The following is a 16,324-nucleotide window of genomic DNA, read 5'->3' on the forward strand; positions in this document are numbered from 1 at the left end:
AATTGGTGAACAATCTTTTCTCTTTCTCAGCCTAATTTTTAAAGCTGTCCTTTGTTTTGGAAGCTTCTCCATTGGGTTGAATAGTTATTTGACCTTTTGGACATAAAATCTAAATTCTTAATTTACTTGAGTTCGTCATGTTCCAATGGACGATCACATGGACGTACAAACATTCTGACAAACTGTAAACACGACGCTCTGGACCTGCCGCCGCAACACAGGCAGGAAAATCAGTTCCATTTCCTCACGTAAAGAGTTATGATGGATCCAGTTTTTTAAGGCTGATATTAGCCGGCTTTGCGTTGGCTTCACATGAGTAAATCCAGATTACAGATGGCTTGGCCTTTAATTCGTTCCACGCACTGCGGAGAAATCATATTGTGGTTTAGAGCCTTGTGTCTGGAATTACATGCAACCAATATCAAATCCTGCAGTAACACCTTCTCTAATTTTTCTTTCTGACTTCCAACAATCTGTTAAATCTGACTATTATTATAAAAAAACATTTTTGACATTTTCAACCAAGAAGTGTCCAACTTGTGTCTGTTCGAGTTTCAGAAACTATTTGAGAATGTTACCTTGGCTTCTGAAAAACAGAACGACTCTGGTCTGATATTTTACTGACAGGGCGACTTAACAAACAGCTCAGTCAACATTGAAAAGAATCCTATTTCAACACGTGTTGGGACAGACAATCCAGATTCAAACCAAATTATCAGAATTCATGTTTAATGTTGGAGTAATGGCTATGTAACAAAAAGTCTCTTTAGACATGCTTTACAGAATGTACAGGTAAATAAGGTCCAAAAATACGACACAAAATGAAAAACTTCAACAATACAAAAAAAGCAGCATTGGATATTGCCAGAGCAGTTACTGCTAAACTTTGGTATAAAGTCATAAAGGACGTTTCAGAGAGTAAAACATTATAAATGCACATTGTGTTACGCTGGGTCGGCAGAAAATAATAAATACTGAATTGATGTATTACCCCCCCGGGACATGTAACTCCATTACGGTGACGTGCCACTGCAAGTTTCCTTTTTTAAACTTTTCAAGGGGCATGAAAATGATCAGAGGTATAAGCCAGAGCACATAAAGAAACATCAGATACCTTCTTCCACAGAAACAGAGAGAGTGTCGAGTACAAAAGGAACTCAGGAGAGTCAGGAAAGATAATTAGTTTTCCGGCGTTTGAAGAAACAGGCATGGGATGTTCTGATTCTCGCAAAGTGACAAAAATATGAAAACAAGTTTGCTAGGATGACGTGAAATAAACGTTTGCACAAACCGGAGAAGCAGAAAGTGGGATAAAGCTTTTTGCGTGTCGTCAGTTTTGAGTAGTTATTGATTGAGAACAGGAAGCTAGTGCATTCAGGGCAGATCCAAAACCTAGTTTGCAAGTTTAATAGTTAAAAAAAAGGATTCTGCAGTTGCATGGTTTAAAGAGTTTGTACTTAGTCTTTTTAAGTGTAACATGCAATAAACCAACCAGAGTACCATATCCCATTATAGAGGCAGGAGATGTGAATGGCAAATCATTCCTTGGTCACAAATAGAAGAGCAGACTGTCGAGTCATGATCATCAACAAATGGAAATGATAATTTTAAAAAAACCTAGAAAATACAGGTTGTCAGACATAACATTTACTGCAGGACTGTTGGATTAAAATGAATCATGTATTTCTAGATGTACCTAATAAACTGCAGACTGAATATCTAGAGCACATACAGTCAGGTTTTCAAGGCCAGTCACAAACAAAGCCAATCAGATACGAGCTTCGCCGAGCTGCAGTAGTACAGGAGGATTTCTAAGGAGAACCAGAGATAAAAACCTGTTGAAACACGTCCACATTCTTTTACAGCAAAGACATTTTCTTTTTTCACATCCTCAAAAGCGAAGGCTGACTTTTGGAAAAGGTATTGCTGAGTTTGAAGGCTGTTTGATAATTTAACTGAAAGAGTCTCAGTTGAGGAAATAAAAAAACAACTTCTGACGGAGGTGTGTAGTGACATTTAAAAACATTTGGACAGCGCCGGGACAATAAAGGCTTAATGTTCAAAGAGTTACTGCAGCTTACGTCTCAAACCTCTCTGCAAATGGACAAATAGGCCATGGACCATCAACTTATGTACACATACTTACATACAAGTATAAAATCATACAATACATTCTCATATTTCACAGTCCCAAGTGAAAACTTAAGGCTTAATCAATTTCTGCGTAAGGATCATGGACTTTGTGGGAAAAAATGGTGGAGATGAATCCTCACGGAGTAACATGGCGTGCTAGCCTGACACTATCCCACCGATCTGCATTTACAAACGGGTCTGGAACCTCTTAACACATTTAGTTGTATGTTTATATTCACAAAGGCCTCTGGAGTGTGGACGGCAGACGTATCACGTATGGATGAAGCCTAAGTGCAGGTTCTTCTTTTAGAGAAAATGTCCAGTTCTGTTTAATAGAGTCGTGATCATGGATTTGAACGACCTCAGCAGATCGGAGGAGTTCTGTCTGAGCAGACAGTCGTTTGGGGGCGGACCCATGTGCAAGAGCAAACAGACAGAAGCTCGCTGATTGGTCTAGTTTCCAGGCTAACTGCATGTATTCCATCTTAAACTTTACCTCCATTATATTAAGTGCCTGTAAGACATGAGAAGAAGGGGGAAACGATTCAGTGCATCCAGTATACAAACCATAATGTCACCTGATGAGGTCACTGAGCATCCATGTAAAAAAACAAGGCCATCAAGTCGACAACCACGAGAAAAAATAGCCAGCAAACTGATTGTCACATGTGCAAAAGAAGATTTCTCCTCAAACTGCTTATGATGAAGATGTGAAGTGAAGGAAACAGCGATTGTGTTTGACACAGGACGAAAAAACAAGATCAGATAAAGATGATATAGGATATATTCATATATATATTCATAATATACACCACGTTTTGGTGTTCAACTGTCTCTGGAATTTGCATAACAGGATACTAGATAGCATAGTTTACAGTCAGAAAAGCTGTGGGAATGTGGTTCATATGCTTTTGAGGTTCTTCCATATATTAACCACCACAATCTGCTGGTGAGGGAGCTACAATTGTCCCCCATTTAAACCCCCTCCCCTCCGAGTTGGGAGGAGATGGTTTGTAATGTCTAGTTCAGTCATGTGGTGTCAGTACCAGGAATGATGAAACAAACCATTTCAGCCCCTCAGCAGCAGCAGCAGGGACAATCCCATCCAACATGGCTCTTTAAAGCATACATTCATAGCTTTCTCTCTGTGGAGAGAGAAAAGAGGAGTGGCGGAGGACGTGGGGGGGGGATAAGAGCCCTGCAGAGGTGGAGGTGTCGAGGAGGAGGTCACTTTAATCACCGGTCCATTTCTCCAGCCTGACACAGCAGTCCTTCCACAGCGGAGAACGTTAGCGTGTCCTCTTGAGTGAAAGGGGAATGTAAACATACAAGAGAGCATCTTTGGCAGAATGTGAGGAGTCTCTTTGGAGGTAGTGGGTGAACAGGAGGGGGGAGGGGGGGGGGGGGGTGCAGCGACAAGGAGTCAGAGGCGGAACACGGACTATGAGGACCTATGTGGGAGCAGGGTGCTGCTGAGGGTTAGTCCTATTAGAGGCACTTCTGTGGGCCTGTGTGCATTGGATTTGGAAGTAGTCCGCCTCTGCCTCACTGTGCTCCTCTGCCCCTTCAGCAGTGGAGGCCAGGGGAGGCGTCCTGTGAACAGTCACTGGGTGCTGGGACGCTCCGGGACGAGGTTTGGAGGACAGATCTTCCCCGTCTCCCCAGAACGATCTGCTGAGGGAATCTGCCAAGATGAGACACAGATGTTAGAGGGCAACACTTAACTTGCACTGACTGATTCTCCACCACATACTATTTGTAAAAGCAGAAAAGATTAATTGATACAAAACTGAAGTTTCTGAAATATGAGGATTTTCAGATAGAGAAGTGTTGGTTGGATTAAATCAGCAATTTGAATATTTCTCCTGCTTTTGAAGAGTATTGTTTTTTTTTTACCCTTACTGCTTTTCTTTTCCCAATATTTTACATGATGGCATAAATTCAATATTTTACCCCAAATGGTCACCGCTCTAGAAATGTAAAACAGGAATTTTTTTGTTTCCAGGTCTCACCATTAGCGTAGTGCTCCGGGGGAGTGTGGCTGCTCAACCTTCTGTCATGTGAGGGGAGGAAGAGGGACGTGTCCTGGCTGCTGATGAGGTTCTCCAGAGCCGTGTCCACATGCTGGCCGTGCTCAATGAAGTTCTCCTTCAGGCCTGGTAGAGCTTTGTCCAGCGGGTCGTCCTCTCCCAGGTAGGCGTACGGGCAGTACTCCCGTGTGCGGGAATAGATGTTGGCGTTGTCGTAGCAGTCGGAGCAGATGACCAGCTGACCTGCACCGCCTGTCCAAAGAAAGTGGAAACAAACAGTGAGTTGTTTGTTTTCAAAAACTGCAGCACCGTTAGAATAATGAATCAGTTTGATTGATAGTGCCTGCAAAATGGCCTCTCGAGTCCACTCAGATTAATGAACTCATTACTAATAATTTTTCAGACAACAACTAACAGTACTCATTTGTTGCAGGACCTAAAACAATTTCAGTTTTAAAAACATTTTGTGGAATTTCATTAGAAGTCATTTAATCATTGTTTTATGGCCTTTACACACTCTGAGAATATTTCAAAATAAAATAAAAACAACAGCTCATTCTTCAGAGAGGGAGATGATTCAACATCATTCTGGGATGAAGATCTGTTCTCTCTCACTAAACAAAACCTGAGGAGGTTCTATGTAGTTACATCGTGTCACACAGAAGCTGTTGGAACTGGTTCTGGACATATTTAAGGATATTGGTGGGATAGTTAAAGTCTGAGATGTTAGCAGCACATCTGAGGAAGCAGAGGACAGGTCATTCTGTCTCAGGTACATTTTGAAGATCCTTAGGCACTATAGTTTGCTATGCTTGGGGATCATGCCTTTATTCCTAGTTTAGCACTAGCCACATATCTGCTTAAAGTAATCAAAGTAACAAATGTATTTAATGCAAACTGAGCACATGAAATAATCATAAAGACTGTTACACTGGGACCTGGTGAGAAAACAACCAGCAGGATTATCTTTCTAAAGCCTTTCAGACAATCTTAAATATTTGTACTTTGGGCAAACATTCGTTTATATAAATAAAGATGTATTTATATCTCAAATTCTAGTGGGAAATATGTAGCGTCTGTGGCAAATCTCTCAAAGCAGTTATTTACTATTGTGTTCATGTCAATGGATAAACACAAAACCCAGCACATAATGCTTCTGCTCGTGGCTGCTACCAACACCGAGGAATAAAACCCACATCATCACTTGTGTGTCGTTGACACTAACCTGTGGGGACTCCAGCTAGTCCCTCACGGGGATCCCCAGGGTGGAAACTGCTGCGGCCAGTGAACAGAGAGCCGACCCGGCAGTGCAGCACGCCGCTCCCCTCCGGTTCCACCTCACTGCTCGTGTCTCCATAACACACACCTGAGACATTGGTGATAATTAGTCAGGGTCTCGTTTCAGCAGGGATTTGATCCCAAACACAAAAACAGACACAAGCACCTAATGAGCGAGAAGGCATCTGAAATCTCTGGCTCAGAAAAACTGTACATAATTAAAAGACGTTTGAAATGTATTCTTCACAATGGGTTTGCATGACAGGCAGGCGATGAGGCGGTGTGTCACTATGCATTTCATTTTCTCGTAGCCACGCAATAATTGTGTAATCTTTGTAATATCAAATGGTTTCACCTTTTTTGTGAACAAAATATTAATATAACCGGACGGGAAAAATCTTCATATAAGTATTAAAGGGATGGTAAAAGGTACTTTCACTCTACTTTTTGTGCAGTATGAACATATCCACTACCTCTGAAGAGAAGTGTTCTCTCTTACTAAATGTCAAATCTGCGATTATAGTAGCAAGTTTTAAAGCACCAGTTGGTTTATTGTATGCTTAGGACATGTTTTTCCAACCTGCATTGATATATATCCAGATGCTAAACCAAACATGTCAAATATAACTCACCATCTGTCCCTTTATGGACGTATCCATTGGAGAGAGGAGGCATGAGCTGTTGGTGGCTGCCAGCTTCAGAGTTACTGTATCCTTCCTGCGGCTCTGACAGAGTTCCCTGAGAGGACAGGTAGCTGGGGATGTCTGCCGGCAAATTCAATTCATCTGGAACAGACAGAGGCACATTTTGTTTCAAGGCATCGAGAGCTGAGGAGAGCTGTCGTCTCACATCAAAGTGATTTCCCCACACACACACGTAATGTATTCCATGCAGCGCTCTTTAGATAAAAGGCATTTGTTTGATATAATAAGGTTAATATGGCTAAATTGCTGACCTGTGTTACTGATACTGTAGTCCTCGCTCTTTCTGCGCATGTGATAGATCACAATGACCCAGACCAGTGAGGTTCCGACCACACAGCACACCACCACGATCACCACGATGCCCACTGTGGTCCAGCCGTCCTGGTCGTACCCTGCACCCGTTTCGCAGTTCGGCGACGGCGAGACACCGAGGTTGATGTGGCCGCGCTCCGTTCCCAGAGTATTCGACATGATGCAGGTGTATTTCCCCGCATCAGCAGGACCGGCGTCTACAATAATGAGCAGCTGGTTGGCGGCGGCAAAGAAGTGGCGCTCTGTCAGAACCAGAGGTCCGTCATCTTTGGTCCAGTTGAGACGAGGGGCGGGGCTGCCTCCAGCTATACACTGAAGCACGGCAGTTTCACCACGAGCCACGGTCCGGTCTTCCAGAGGCCGCATGAAGGATGGAGTATCTGGAGGAGAACAGGTTTATTGGGTTTTTTAAAGGATTATTCCAGCGGCATTTTGAGTCACACTATCTGGACAGATGTGTGTGAGGTCAGATTCGTTATTTTCAGAATAGATTTTTACAATAACAAATGTTATAACAAGGTTTATACACCAGTTTGTAGCTGAACTCAAACTTCAGAAGCCCATTCATTAAGGAATGTGATCATAAAAATTGTTTTTGTTTTGTGTCACTCCTTTCCATATTTAAATATTTTCCATGGTCAAGAAATCATAACGTTTGTATTTATAATGTCACTATTTAAAACTGTTGTGGTGTAAATATAAATGAGAGAACGTAATGATGACAGGCATAAACAAGTATCCCGTTTAAGCAGTGACTCAGCTGAAATGACCCAGTGGTAAAACAGGCTCCACTTATTAGATAGGTGACTCACCCAAGACGGTGAGAGTGGCGTTGGCCGACAGGCTACCAGCTGCATTCTGAGCCGTGCAGCTGTAAACTCCCATGTCTTCTGTCTTCACGTTCGCAATGAAGAAGATGTCATCATCCGGCATCACGTGCATCCTTCGCTCTCGAGCGGCAGGAAAGTCTGTGCCTCCGTCCTTCTGCCAAGCAATCTGGGGTGATGGATGACCTTCGGCAGCACACTCCAGCCTGGCCATTGACCCAGTCCTGATAGTCAGGTCCATGGGAGTCTTCAGAAAAGATGGTAGCTCTGAGAGAGGGGGACGGAGAAGCAGAGATATATCGATGTCAGATCAAACAATGGCTGCAATAATCTTGTGGATCTGCCATCTTAAAAATTCTCTGAAAGTCACAGCATTGTCCTCTAAGCAAAGTTGCAAGAAAAACTATGCAGGCAACACCATCACTTTAAAGCCTCGAGGAAAAGGGTGAAGAACAAGAGAAACACTAATCACTGGCAGTGACAGTCATCAATCACTTTCTTCAGAAAAGAGACTCACCATTGACAGTAAGCTTGGCCCTGCTGGAGTAGTTGGAGCCAAAGTGATTGGAGACCACACACTGGTAGCGCCCCTCGTCAGTAAAGTTGACGTTAAGGACGTGGAGCATCGTGGTGTAGATGAGCTCTCCCTCCTGAAACCGGGCGTAGTTTTGCACTTCTGCATCATACAGCAGCTCCCCGTCCTTCCTCCAAGCTGTGGTCATCGGTAAATCACTGCTGCTGGTGGCCACGCAGCTCAAAGTCACATTGTTCCCCCGCAGCGCCACCAACGACTTCGGGTGAGTTGTTATGTGAGGTTTGGGGAAATCATCTGTGCAGGGAAAGGGACATAAAAGAGAGTGTTACACTCTGTCAGCTTTTATCTTAACGTCAGAAAATCTATATTTTTTTAAGAAAAGTACACAAATACAACTTTGACAACTTTTCAGTCTGACAGAATCTATCTGGATGTTTTTTTAGGAAATTGAAGTTTCATAAACTTTTGAAACTGGATCAGACTGAGAGCAAATAATAAATATCAGACCGAGACTGACCACAAACAAACTCTTCCGGGCTGATGGTAAGGACGCTGCGACCAAGTAGACTGGCTGGATGAGCACAGACAGCAGAGACAGACTGCTGGAACAGACTGTCTGTGAGCCAGGGCCCCAACCACTGCATGTGGCAGTCACACAGCAAGCTGCTTGTGTTCAGGACACTGAGAAAACATGAGATGAATGAGAGAAAGATTAGTTGGGTTTATCACAGTAGAGACAAAATTAAACACATTGATATAAATTAGGTTTTGGGGGTTTCTTTGAGAAGTTTCCATAAGGGATTTATGGTTTAATCTCTAAAAGCTAATTTGCATTTACACCCTTGAAATTAAGATTTAATTGACCTTGATTAGACAGATCTGTTCTCTACTCTGTATATTAAGATCAAGCTGTGTTTTCTTATACAACTTATAATAATAAGGCCATCGAAGGAGGCTGCAATCAAATCCATCCTGAGCACACAATCACGACACTGAAGTTTAGGGGAATTCAAACACTTTCTGACTTATTCAAGGTATAAACAAGATTTATGAAAAGAAACAACCCTTACAGAAATCAACACAGTTTCCATGATCAACATTCATAGCCACAAAAGCCTCTAGGAGGCTGTGTTACCACACTTTGTCCTAAAATACACTTCAATTACATGGGTGTTGCCATTGTGCTCCTCTGGCTTAGTTCTCTGTCAAAGCTAATTTATACACTTGCCAGGCAAATGGTGCCATAGTCTATTAAAGCTGCAGACTAATTAATCACATGAGGATATGACTGCTGTCATGACACTTATACCGGGTTTGACAGCTGCTGGTGCATTTCGTTAACCGCTGCTTGAGAGACACTCCTAAGACAGGCTGATTAAAAACTTTAAAAGTCAAGAGACTTGACATTTCCACCATCTTTTCACAAGTAAGAAGATGCTACAACTCGAAGGCTGCATTAGATATAAAACAGCCAATAAATGTGTTGGTTTTGGTAAGACAACAAACGTCTTAACAGTTAAGGAAGTAAAGTTATTCTTCCCTTTAACTAATTCATCAGTAAAGCTACAGTAGATTAAAGACTCCTGACATTTCAGTGGTTGAGATTTTCCTCCTATAACGATATAATGACAATTTAAATGCTAATCATGACAATTAACCATTACTCATCGTTATAATTACTTTTGGTTGTGGCAAACAATGATGAATGAGCTTATTGACTTCAAAATGTGCTCAGTTTAGAACTACTCACAACACTTTGAGCTTCATGTGGGACAACGCCTCCGGGTGGATCGACATGATGCCGTTCTTGCTCAGGTCCCTGCAGAGGGGGACAGGAATATGGATTAGACTCACCTACAATGTGATTTGATCAGACTGGCGTCCCATTTCACGAGCATAAGGCAACAACAGCACCGTGGTAATAAAAGCCCTTTGCTATCTTTAATCATTCAAACACAACAACAACAACAACAGATCCTCCTGAGACGGACGTGTGGCTGTGTGGAGAAAAAGGATTGGTGCAGTGGTTTAACTCACAGGTGCTCCAGCTCCTCCAGGCCCTCGAATGCTTTCCTCGTGATTGATTTGATTTTGTTCCGCTGTAGGATTCTGGAAGAGGAAAATATTTCATATTGATGCTCCTGGGTAATATTTTATTGCACAGTGGAACCAGTGTGTCAGCAGCTATTGCTGCAGCTAAATTTGGACATGTGAGCAGCTTTTTAATACGAGTCAGAATAAACAAATGAACAACTTAATAGTTAAATAAAACTTAAAATTCAGAGTCAGCATAACTATGAGAATAAAGCTTCAGCTCATCAATTAACAATCAACACCAGAACAATGATGTATACTTTAAGATGCACGTGTTTTATCTCTATAAATGAATCATATTTCACAGCAATCAATTGATGTATGAAATTAAATCTATTCACTCATATCTATATGTTTATCTGCAAAATCAGTTTTTCCTCACAGTGTGTTCAGCTTCTTCATTCCATTAAAAACGCCAATGGAGTCTTCGATGGCCCAGGAGATTTCATTATTGCGGATATCTCTGGAAAACAAAGAGACATTCGATATTAAACACTCTCAACACGAACTGAACATCTTCAGCTTTTTCCCCGCAAACACCACAGAGACTTTCCATCCTCCGCTGTGGTTGTCAGTGGCGGTGATTCTCAGTCGGGAGACTAACTATTTGAGACACCCATGCTTCCACTGAGTGTCACAGTTGGCTGCCCCTGCTGCTCAGATGAGGAGGAATTAATTGGCTCTGTTTAGCAATGCTACAGTTCACAGGTTTACTGGAAACCTTGTGTTTACAGGACGGGTCACGGGCTCTTTTGTTTCTCTTTCCTCATGCCCAGCCACCTCTGAAAGAATCTCGGAACTCTCCCATGAAAGCTCCGAGGACGGGCAACCTCCCAAATATGACTCCTCTCTGGTTTCAGCTCAGAGGCTTATGATTCAACAGTTCTCAACTTGCACCTGGAACAAGTTTGACTGATGAAGAACACAAGGCTGCTACAAAGAATCTTGAAATGTCTGTTGGGGGTTATAAACTAATGCAGAGTCTGGCATCGGGTCTGGGGAATCCAGAAAAAAGTTAGGTAATGGGTGAAAAATATATTTAGATAAATACATGGGTAAATATGTATATAAGTATGTATTTAAATGATTGTGCAATATTTTGGACAGGCACATTGATTTTTATGAGTCGAAAAGGGTAAAAGTGGCTGATAAGCCCCTCATTTGAACCATGTCTTTAATTTTCTGCTGCACTATTAGATAGATAGATGGATACTTTATTATTATGGGGTTCATAAATATAGAAGGACAAAATTGTAATGCATAACTGTAATTATTTTCACACCCTAAAGAAAAAAATCACCATCTCTCCCCCGACAAAAGCCAGAGCCGCTGAGTTATTTAAAGAAAGGCGCCGTTGACATAATTTATAGCTGCGTGATGAAATATGAAAAAGTCGTGCTCTTCCCACGCTGCCAAAGTATTAACAAACCTTCATCTCTTGGCCTCTTGCCTCAGCTAAAGTGTAGAGACCTGTCTTCTTTCTCAAGCCTGACAAAGCACCACAGCAACCTTCTATACAGGTTTTACACGGATGACACATACTTGGTGCATCTCAGATATTGTATACAGTGGGGTTCAAATGTCTGAGACCACTTTCCTATCCATGAAGGTCTCCCAATTGTATGTGCATGGTAGAGTTCTCATTAATGTAAAACTGAGCTGTCTTGTAGAGAGTTCACATTGAAACTCATGTGACATTTGCATGATCCCCACAGTGGATGGCAGGACAGAGGGTTAGGTTAACCAAGAGAATAGGATCCTATGATGCTACACATTGGGTGGTTTGATCTAAGTCTAAACAGGAAAACAAACAGACAGAATCACAACTCAACAAAGACTAAATCTGAGGATAAAGACACACAAAAAACACAATTTCTAATGTTATTTATCTAAACTACTTAGGAGTACTTAGGAAACATATTCAAGACAGGACTAGACCTAGACACGAGGGGTGAATCAAGCAGACCTACTTTTGTCAGCGGCCTTCACGAGAATGCACAGAGCCAAGAACATGTCAGGACTTGGTTATATTTTGAAAAGTAAACGTCATTACACTTCTAAGATCAAAGAGAAGATATTTTAAACAGGCAGAGAACTCACAGTGTACGCAGACTTGACAGACCACTGAACACTCCCTCTCCCAAATGGCTGATGGAGTTGTCTCCCAGGTTCAGGCTCTCCAAGAAACCTAATCCCACGAAAGCCGTCCCCTCCAGTCGAGTCAAATGATTAAAGGACAAGTCTCTGCAGAAAACAAGGACAAATATGATAAGGATTAGTTCAAGCCTTCCCTCCAGTCGACACCAGTCTTACATGTTAATGTTTGTCAACATTCAAAAAACAGTTCTGCACAATGAAATCAGCTCCAGATACGTCTCAAAACTGAGTAAGAGTAAGTCCTCTGAGCATAGAGAATGAATCCCAGAGCTCTGGGCTAATGTAAGAAAGTGGAGACTCTTAGCTGTGTGAGGATTTTAGCTGTGAAGCAAACACACTTACAGTTCCTCAAGCTTTTGGCAGAATTCCCAGGCATCTGGTCGGATGATGCTGACTGCATTTTGGCTGACCCGCAGGATACGCAGCATGCGCAGGCCATACAGCCAACCTTTGTTGACCTCGGTTAGGTTGTTGTGCTCCAGTTCTCTGAGACACAAATGGGAAAAACATAATGACGTTAACTGAATAATTGTTATGAGATAAATTGTTTAATTTCTTCCGAGGACAAATCCAGATGTTTTAAGTCTTTATCACTGATGAACACAATGTTGAAAGTCATTTTAAAGGAGAGTCTATAGCAATGTACTTACAGTTCTTCAATGTTGTTAAGTCCAAAAAAGGCTCCATCCATTAGCTTAGTGATGCCGTTCCTCTGCATCTTCAGTGACTTCAGTGAGTCCATCCCTTTGAATGTGAGGCTGTCCACTATCTTGATCCTGTTACGCTTCATTTCACTATGAAAAACATAAAGAGGGTCAATGCAACATTCATAATATGATTCACCCTAAACTCTGCCCAGAAGGAATTGTTAAAAACTGAATTAAAACCCACAGATATGTCTGTCAACTATCAGCAGCTTCATTCTTGGCTTGTCTCCACTGATTTTACTGTGGCATCATAAACAAAATTATACAATACTTACAGGAACTGAAGTTGAGGGAGTCTGAAGACTTTGGAGGGCAGCAGAGCCAATCTGTTCCTGTTCAGCTTCAGCACCAGCAGGGAGCTGGAGATGTTTTCAAAGCAGCCGGGCTCGAGGACACTGATCTTGTTATTACTCAAATTCCTAAAAGAGCAGAAACGTTGGATCGAAAATAAGTCAGGAACATAATGTTTGCCACAACTCTTTGTGTGAATATCCACAAGAGGAGGCCAACAAAGTCTGTTTGTCCACAATAAGATGCTTCATTATCAATGGCAAACTAACCAATACAAGGTGTCTTTAGTGTTGTGACCTATTTGAAATTGAATGGTCTGTGCAGTACTGCTCTGCTTTAATAACTAGAACAGTCATAAATGCTACGTCATCATACTGTTGTATTATAAAGAGTCTTCTGCCCATTCTTCCTTCTTAGACCTTTAGTTACTAGCAAGTAACACAAAATATCTATGTGCAGACTTCGGAGATGTATACACATGGTTAACACTCACTAGTTTTATTGTTTAACTTTCATTGTATTGTCAACTGATTTTATGAATCAATTAAATTTAACTTTGTTGATCATAAAAGAATTGAAGATGACTGAGATGAGCAGGGAGTACTTACAGATATTTCAGCTGCATGAAGGGGAAGGATCCAGCTTTGAGCTCAGAGATCGAGTTGGATGTAAGGTCCAGCATCTCCAGGGAGATGTAGGGCTGCAGCTGGTGCATCGACAGTTCTGAGATCCGATTGTGGACTCTGAATCATAAAAAGAACATATTAGTCTTCACAATCAGAATGCTACTCATTATTATGGCACACTATGTTTTACTCAAATCAAGGGGGTTAAAACCGGTATCTATAGTTGTGCATTATATACCAACAAACAAAAGACAAGTGTTTGCATTAGTACATTTATCACGACACATTAAAAGACATCTAAAGCCTCAGAGTCAGTGTTTAATGCCATATGTGTACCTATTGATACATGCTGATTCATGCAAGTAAACGTTACACAGAAGTTAAAGTCATCAAGAGTGTGTACTCACAATGACAGCGAGGTGATGTTTGAGGAAACATCTCCAAGAAACGGAAGAGCAGTCAGCTCGTTGTGGTTCATGGAGCTGAAATGACAAGCAGCAGAAAAGGGACATTAGGTGAAGAATGTTTACATAAATCACAGCAGTCAAATTACTCAAATAAATAACTCCTCCTCAATATAACAACAAATTGTTTCTTCATACTGGGGCTAGACAATAAAACAAGATCAGCAATTATTGTGATATCATTTTTATATATATGGTTATATAGCCTCTGTATTGTGCAAGTACAGTGAACAAGTAAGACAACATAACTGATCCTCCTTTGGTATCTACAAATATTTCTCAGTTTATCCGTTTATTAAGTGTTTGTCCATCTCTGCTCATAAAGAAGAGTTTAAAACCACTAACTGACGACTGAGTCTAAAGACTATTAGGTTTATATCCCTGTGACTGGTTAAGTGAGCTTGGATTTGATTATCATTCGTTTTAATTCATTATAAGTAAAACACTATAGATCATTTACACATGAAAGCATCGTATTGAGTGAAGGTCAAAGGGCCAATATAAACATGCTGATTACATATTGTAATTACAAGTAATAAAAAGAACAGCAGCACAAACCAGGACTCAACATGTGTGTAATAAAACTGAATAATAAAACCTGTGATATCCAAACAATTACTGCAGCTGTATTGACTGATTTAGATGAACTAGGTGTACCTAATAAACTGAGTTTAAAGACTATTAGGTTAATATCCCAGTTATAATTGAGCTTGTTTCACTGTGACTTTGATTTTCATTCTTTTAAAATCATAATAAAACAATCTACAATTAGCAGTTGTCCCAAAGAGCAAACTAAATGAGTAACATCTGATAAGGTGAAGGTCAAAAGGCGAATATTAAGATGTGAACGGTGTTTGTTGGTGTGTAACGCTGCAGCAACAAATCAGTGCAGTGCATTCAGTGCTAGCCCACTTACACTTGTGTTATCCCGTCTTCTGGATCCAGAGGAGCCGCCGACAGCCTCTTCCTGTTACAGTCCAGGACCCGGGACCCGTCTGGCCCGCTGGAACACGAGCACGGAGCCGGACAAGCCTCGAGGGCCCAGGCAGCCAGGCCGAGCAGCGTGAGGACCAGGGCCGAAGCAACGGGCCAACCCTCCGCCATTTTAAAGCGTTTTCCTGCCGGGAGGCTACGTGGCTAACTCGCTAAAGTGGCACGTTTTACGGTCAAAGGACCGCCGCCGAACGCTTCTTGTAGTTCCTGTATCAGCGGCACCGGCACATCCTCCGTGTTTAAAGTCCAGGGAGTCCGGGCGGGACGGTGAAACACAGTTTCCCCCAACTTGCGTGAGGCATCCCGGTGGGCTTCTCCTCTTCCGCTCCAGTCCGGACACCCTCTCTCTCCGCGGGGAGGAAGCTAATGCTAATGCTAGCTCACTGCTCAGTTCCACAAATGCGCGTGTTTTCCCCGCATGACATCGGTTTAACCCCGCGCTTTGTCCCGGTTCAGACTGAATCAACCCGGGGAAACGTTATCCCCACTCGGCCCGGGCCGATCAAGGCTAATTCACGAGTATTTTCTGCGTCTTTCTGTCCCGCAAGAACAACAAAGCGCCTGGAGTGGAGGATACTGGGATACCTTAAGTCCCGCCCCCGCTAGCATGTTTACACCTATCCCATTGGCCAGTGGTCGAGGCTGTCAAACCTTTGTAGTGATTTGATTTGACCTCGCTCCGATGTTTTTTTTATGTGGTGGCCACTTTTCACAGCACAAAGTTTTTCCCGAGTAACTGCAGTTTGAAAATGTTTTTCACATCCTCGTGGTTAGTGTTGGTCATTTCCTCTTTATGTCAAAGGACCAAAACAATAGATAGATAAATAGATCGATCGATAGATAGATAGTAAGATAGATAGATAGATAGATGTTCTTTATTGATAAAAAATTTGGAAATGATTGTGTTACAGCAGCAGGTCAGTGTCAATAACTAAATACAAGAGATGACAAAATAAGAGAAAGCATGCACAATTGCAGTAGCTGTTTGCAAAGGTAAAGGTAGGAACATGACTAAAGTAAATAAATATGGATATAAGATTAGTTTTTAGTTTGGACAGAAATATTGGGGCTCATGTTTTTCACAGTTCACCTTTTGACAGAGGGCAGGAGTTGTACAAGCTGTCATATAAATCGAGGTTTTAAACGACTTCCATTGCGTTTTTTAAAAGCTTA

At 41.8% G+C, this 16,324-nt stretch overlaps 1 protein-coding gene across 1 annotated transcript; it reads right to left on the reverse strand.

The window, feature by feature from the left end:
- Nucleotides 1-712: 712 nt before the first annotated feature.
- Nucleotides 713-15,743, reverse strand: lrig2 (leucine-rich repeats and immunoglobulin-like domains 2). Its single transcript, XM_053441420.1, has 18 exons — nt 15,075-15,743; nt 14,102-14,176; nt 13,677-13,811; nt 13,053-13,196; nt 12,721-12,864; nt 12,413-12,556; nt 12,014-12,157; nt 10,296-10,376; nt 9,857-9,928; nt 9,570-9,638; nt 8,337-8,500; nt 7,802-8,113; nt 7,270-7,551; nt 6,397-6,837; nt 6,074-6,226; nt 5,389-5,529; nt 4,146-4,415; nt 713-3,817 (listed from the first exon to the last, which is right to left on the reverse strand). The coding sequence occupies exons 1-18, from the start codon at nt 15,260-15,262 to the stop codon at nt 3,585-3,587; spliced, it is 3,192 nt and encodes a 1,063-aa protein (XP_053297395.1). The 5' UTR covers nt 15,263-15,743; the 3' UTR covers nt 713-3,584.
- Nucleotides 15,744-16,324: the final 581 nt, after the last annotated feature.

Source organism: Pleuronectes platessa, chromosome 2 (genome assembly GCF_947347685.1).
Source record: "Pleuronectes platessa chromosome 2, fPlePla1.1, whole genome shotgun sequence".
Lineage (NCBI taxonomy): Eukaryota > Metazoa > Chordata > Actinopteri > Pleuronectiformes > Pleuronectidae > Pleuronectes > Pleuronectes platessa.

Bases quoted from the DNA above. Each gene is read 5' to 3' on its own strand.
- lrig2 (XM_053441420.1), bottom strand. From the start codon at position 15,262: ATGGCGGAGGGTTGGCCCGTTGCTTCGGCCCTGGTCCTCACGCTGCTC. The intron at 10,377-12,013 runs GTGAGTTCTCTG...TTTGTTTTCCAG, and splicing joins CTGTCAAGTCTGCGTACACT to AGATATCCGCAATAATGAAA. The intron at 5,530-6,073 runs GTGAGTTATATT...CCAATGTCTCAG, and splicing joins CGTCCATAAAGGGACAGATG to GTGTGTGTTATGGAGACACG.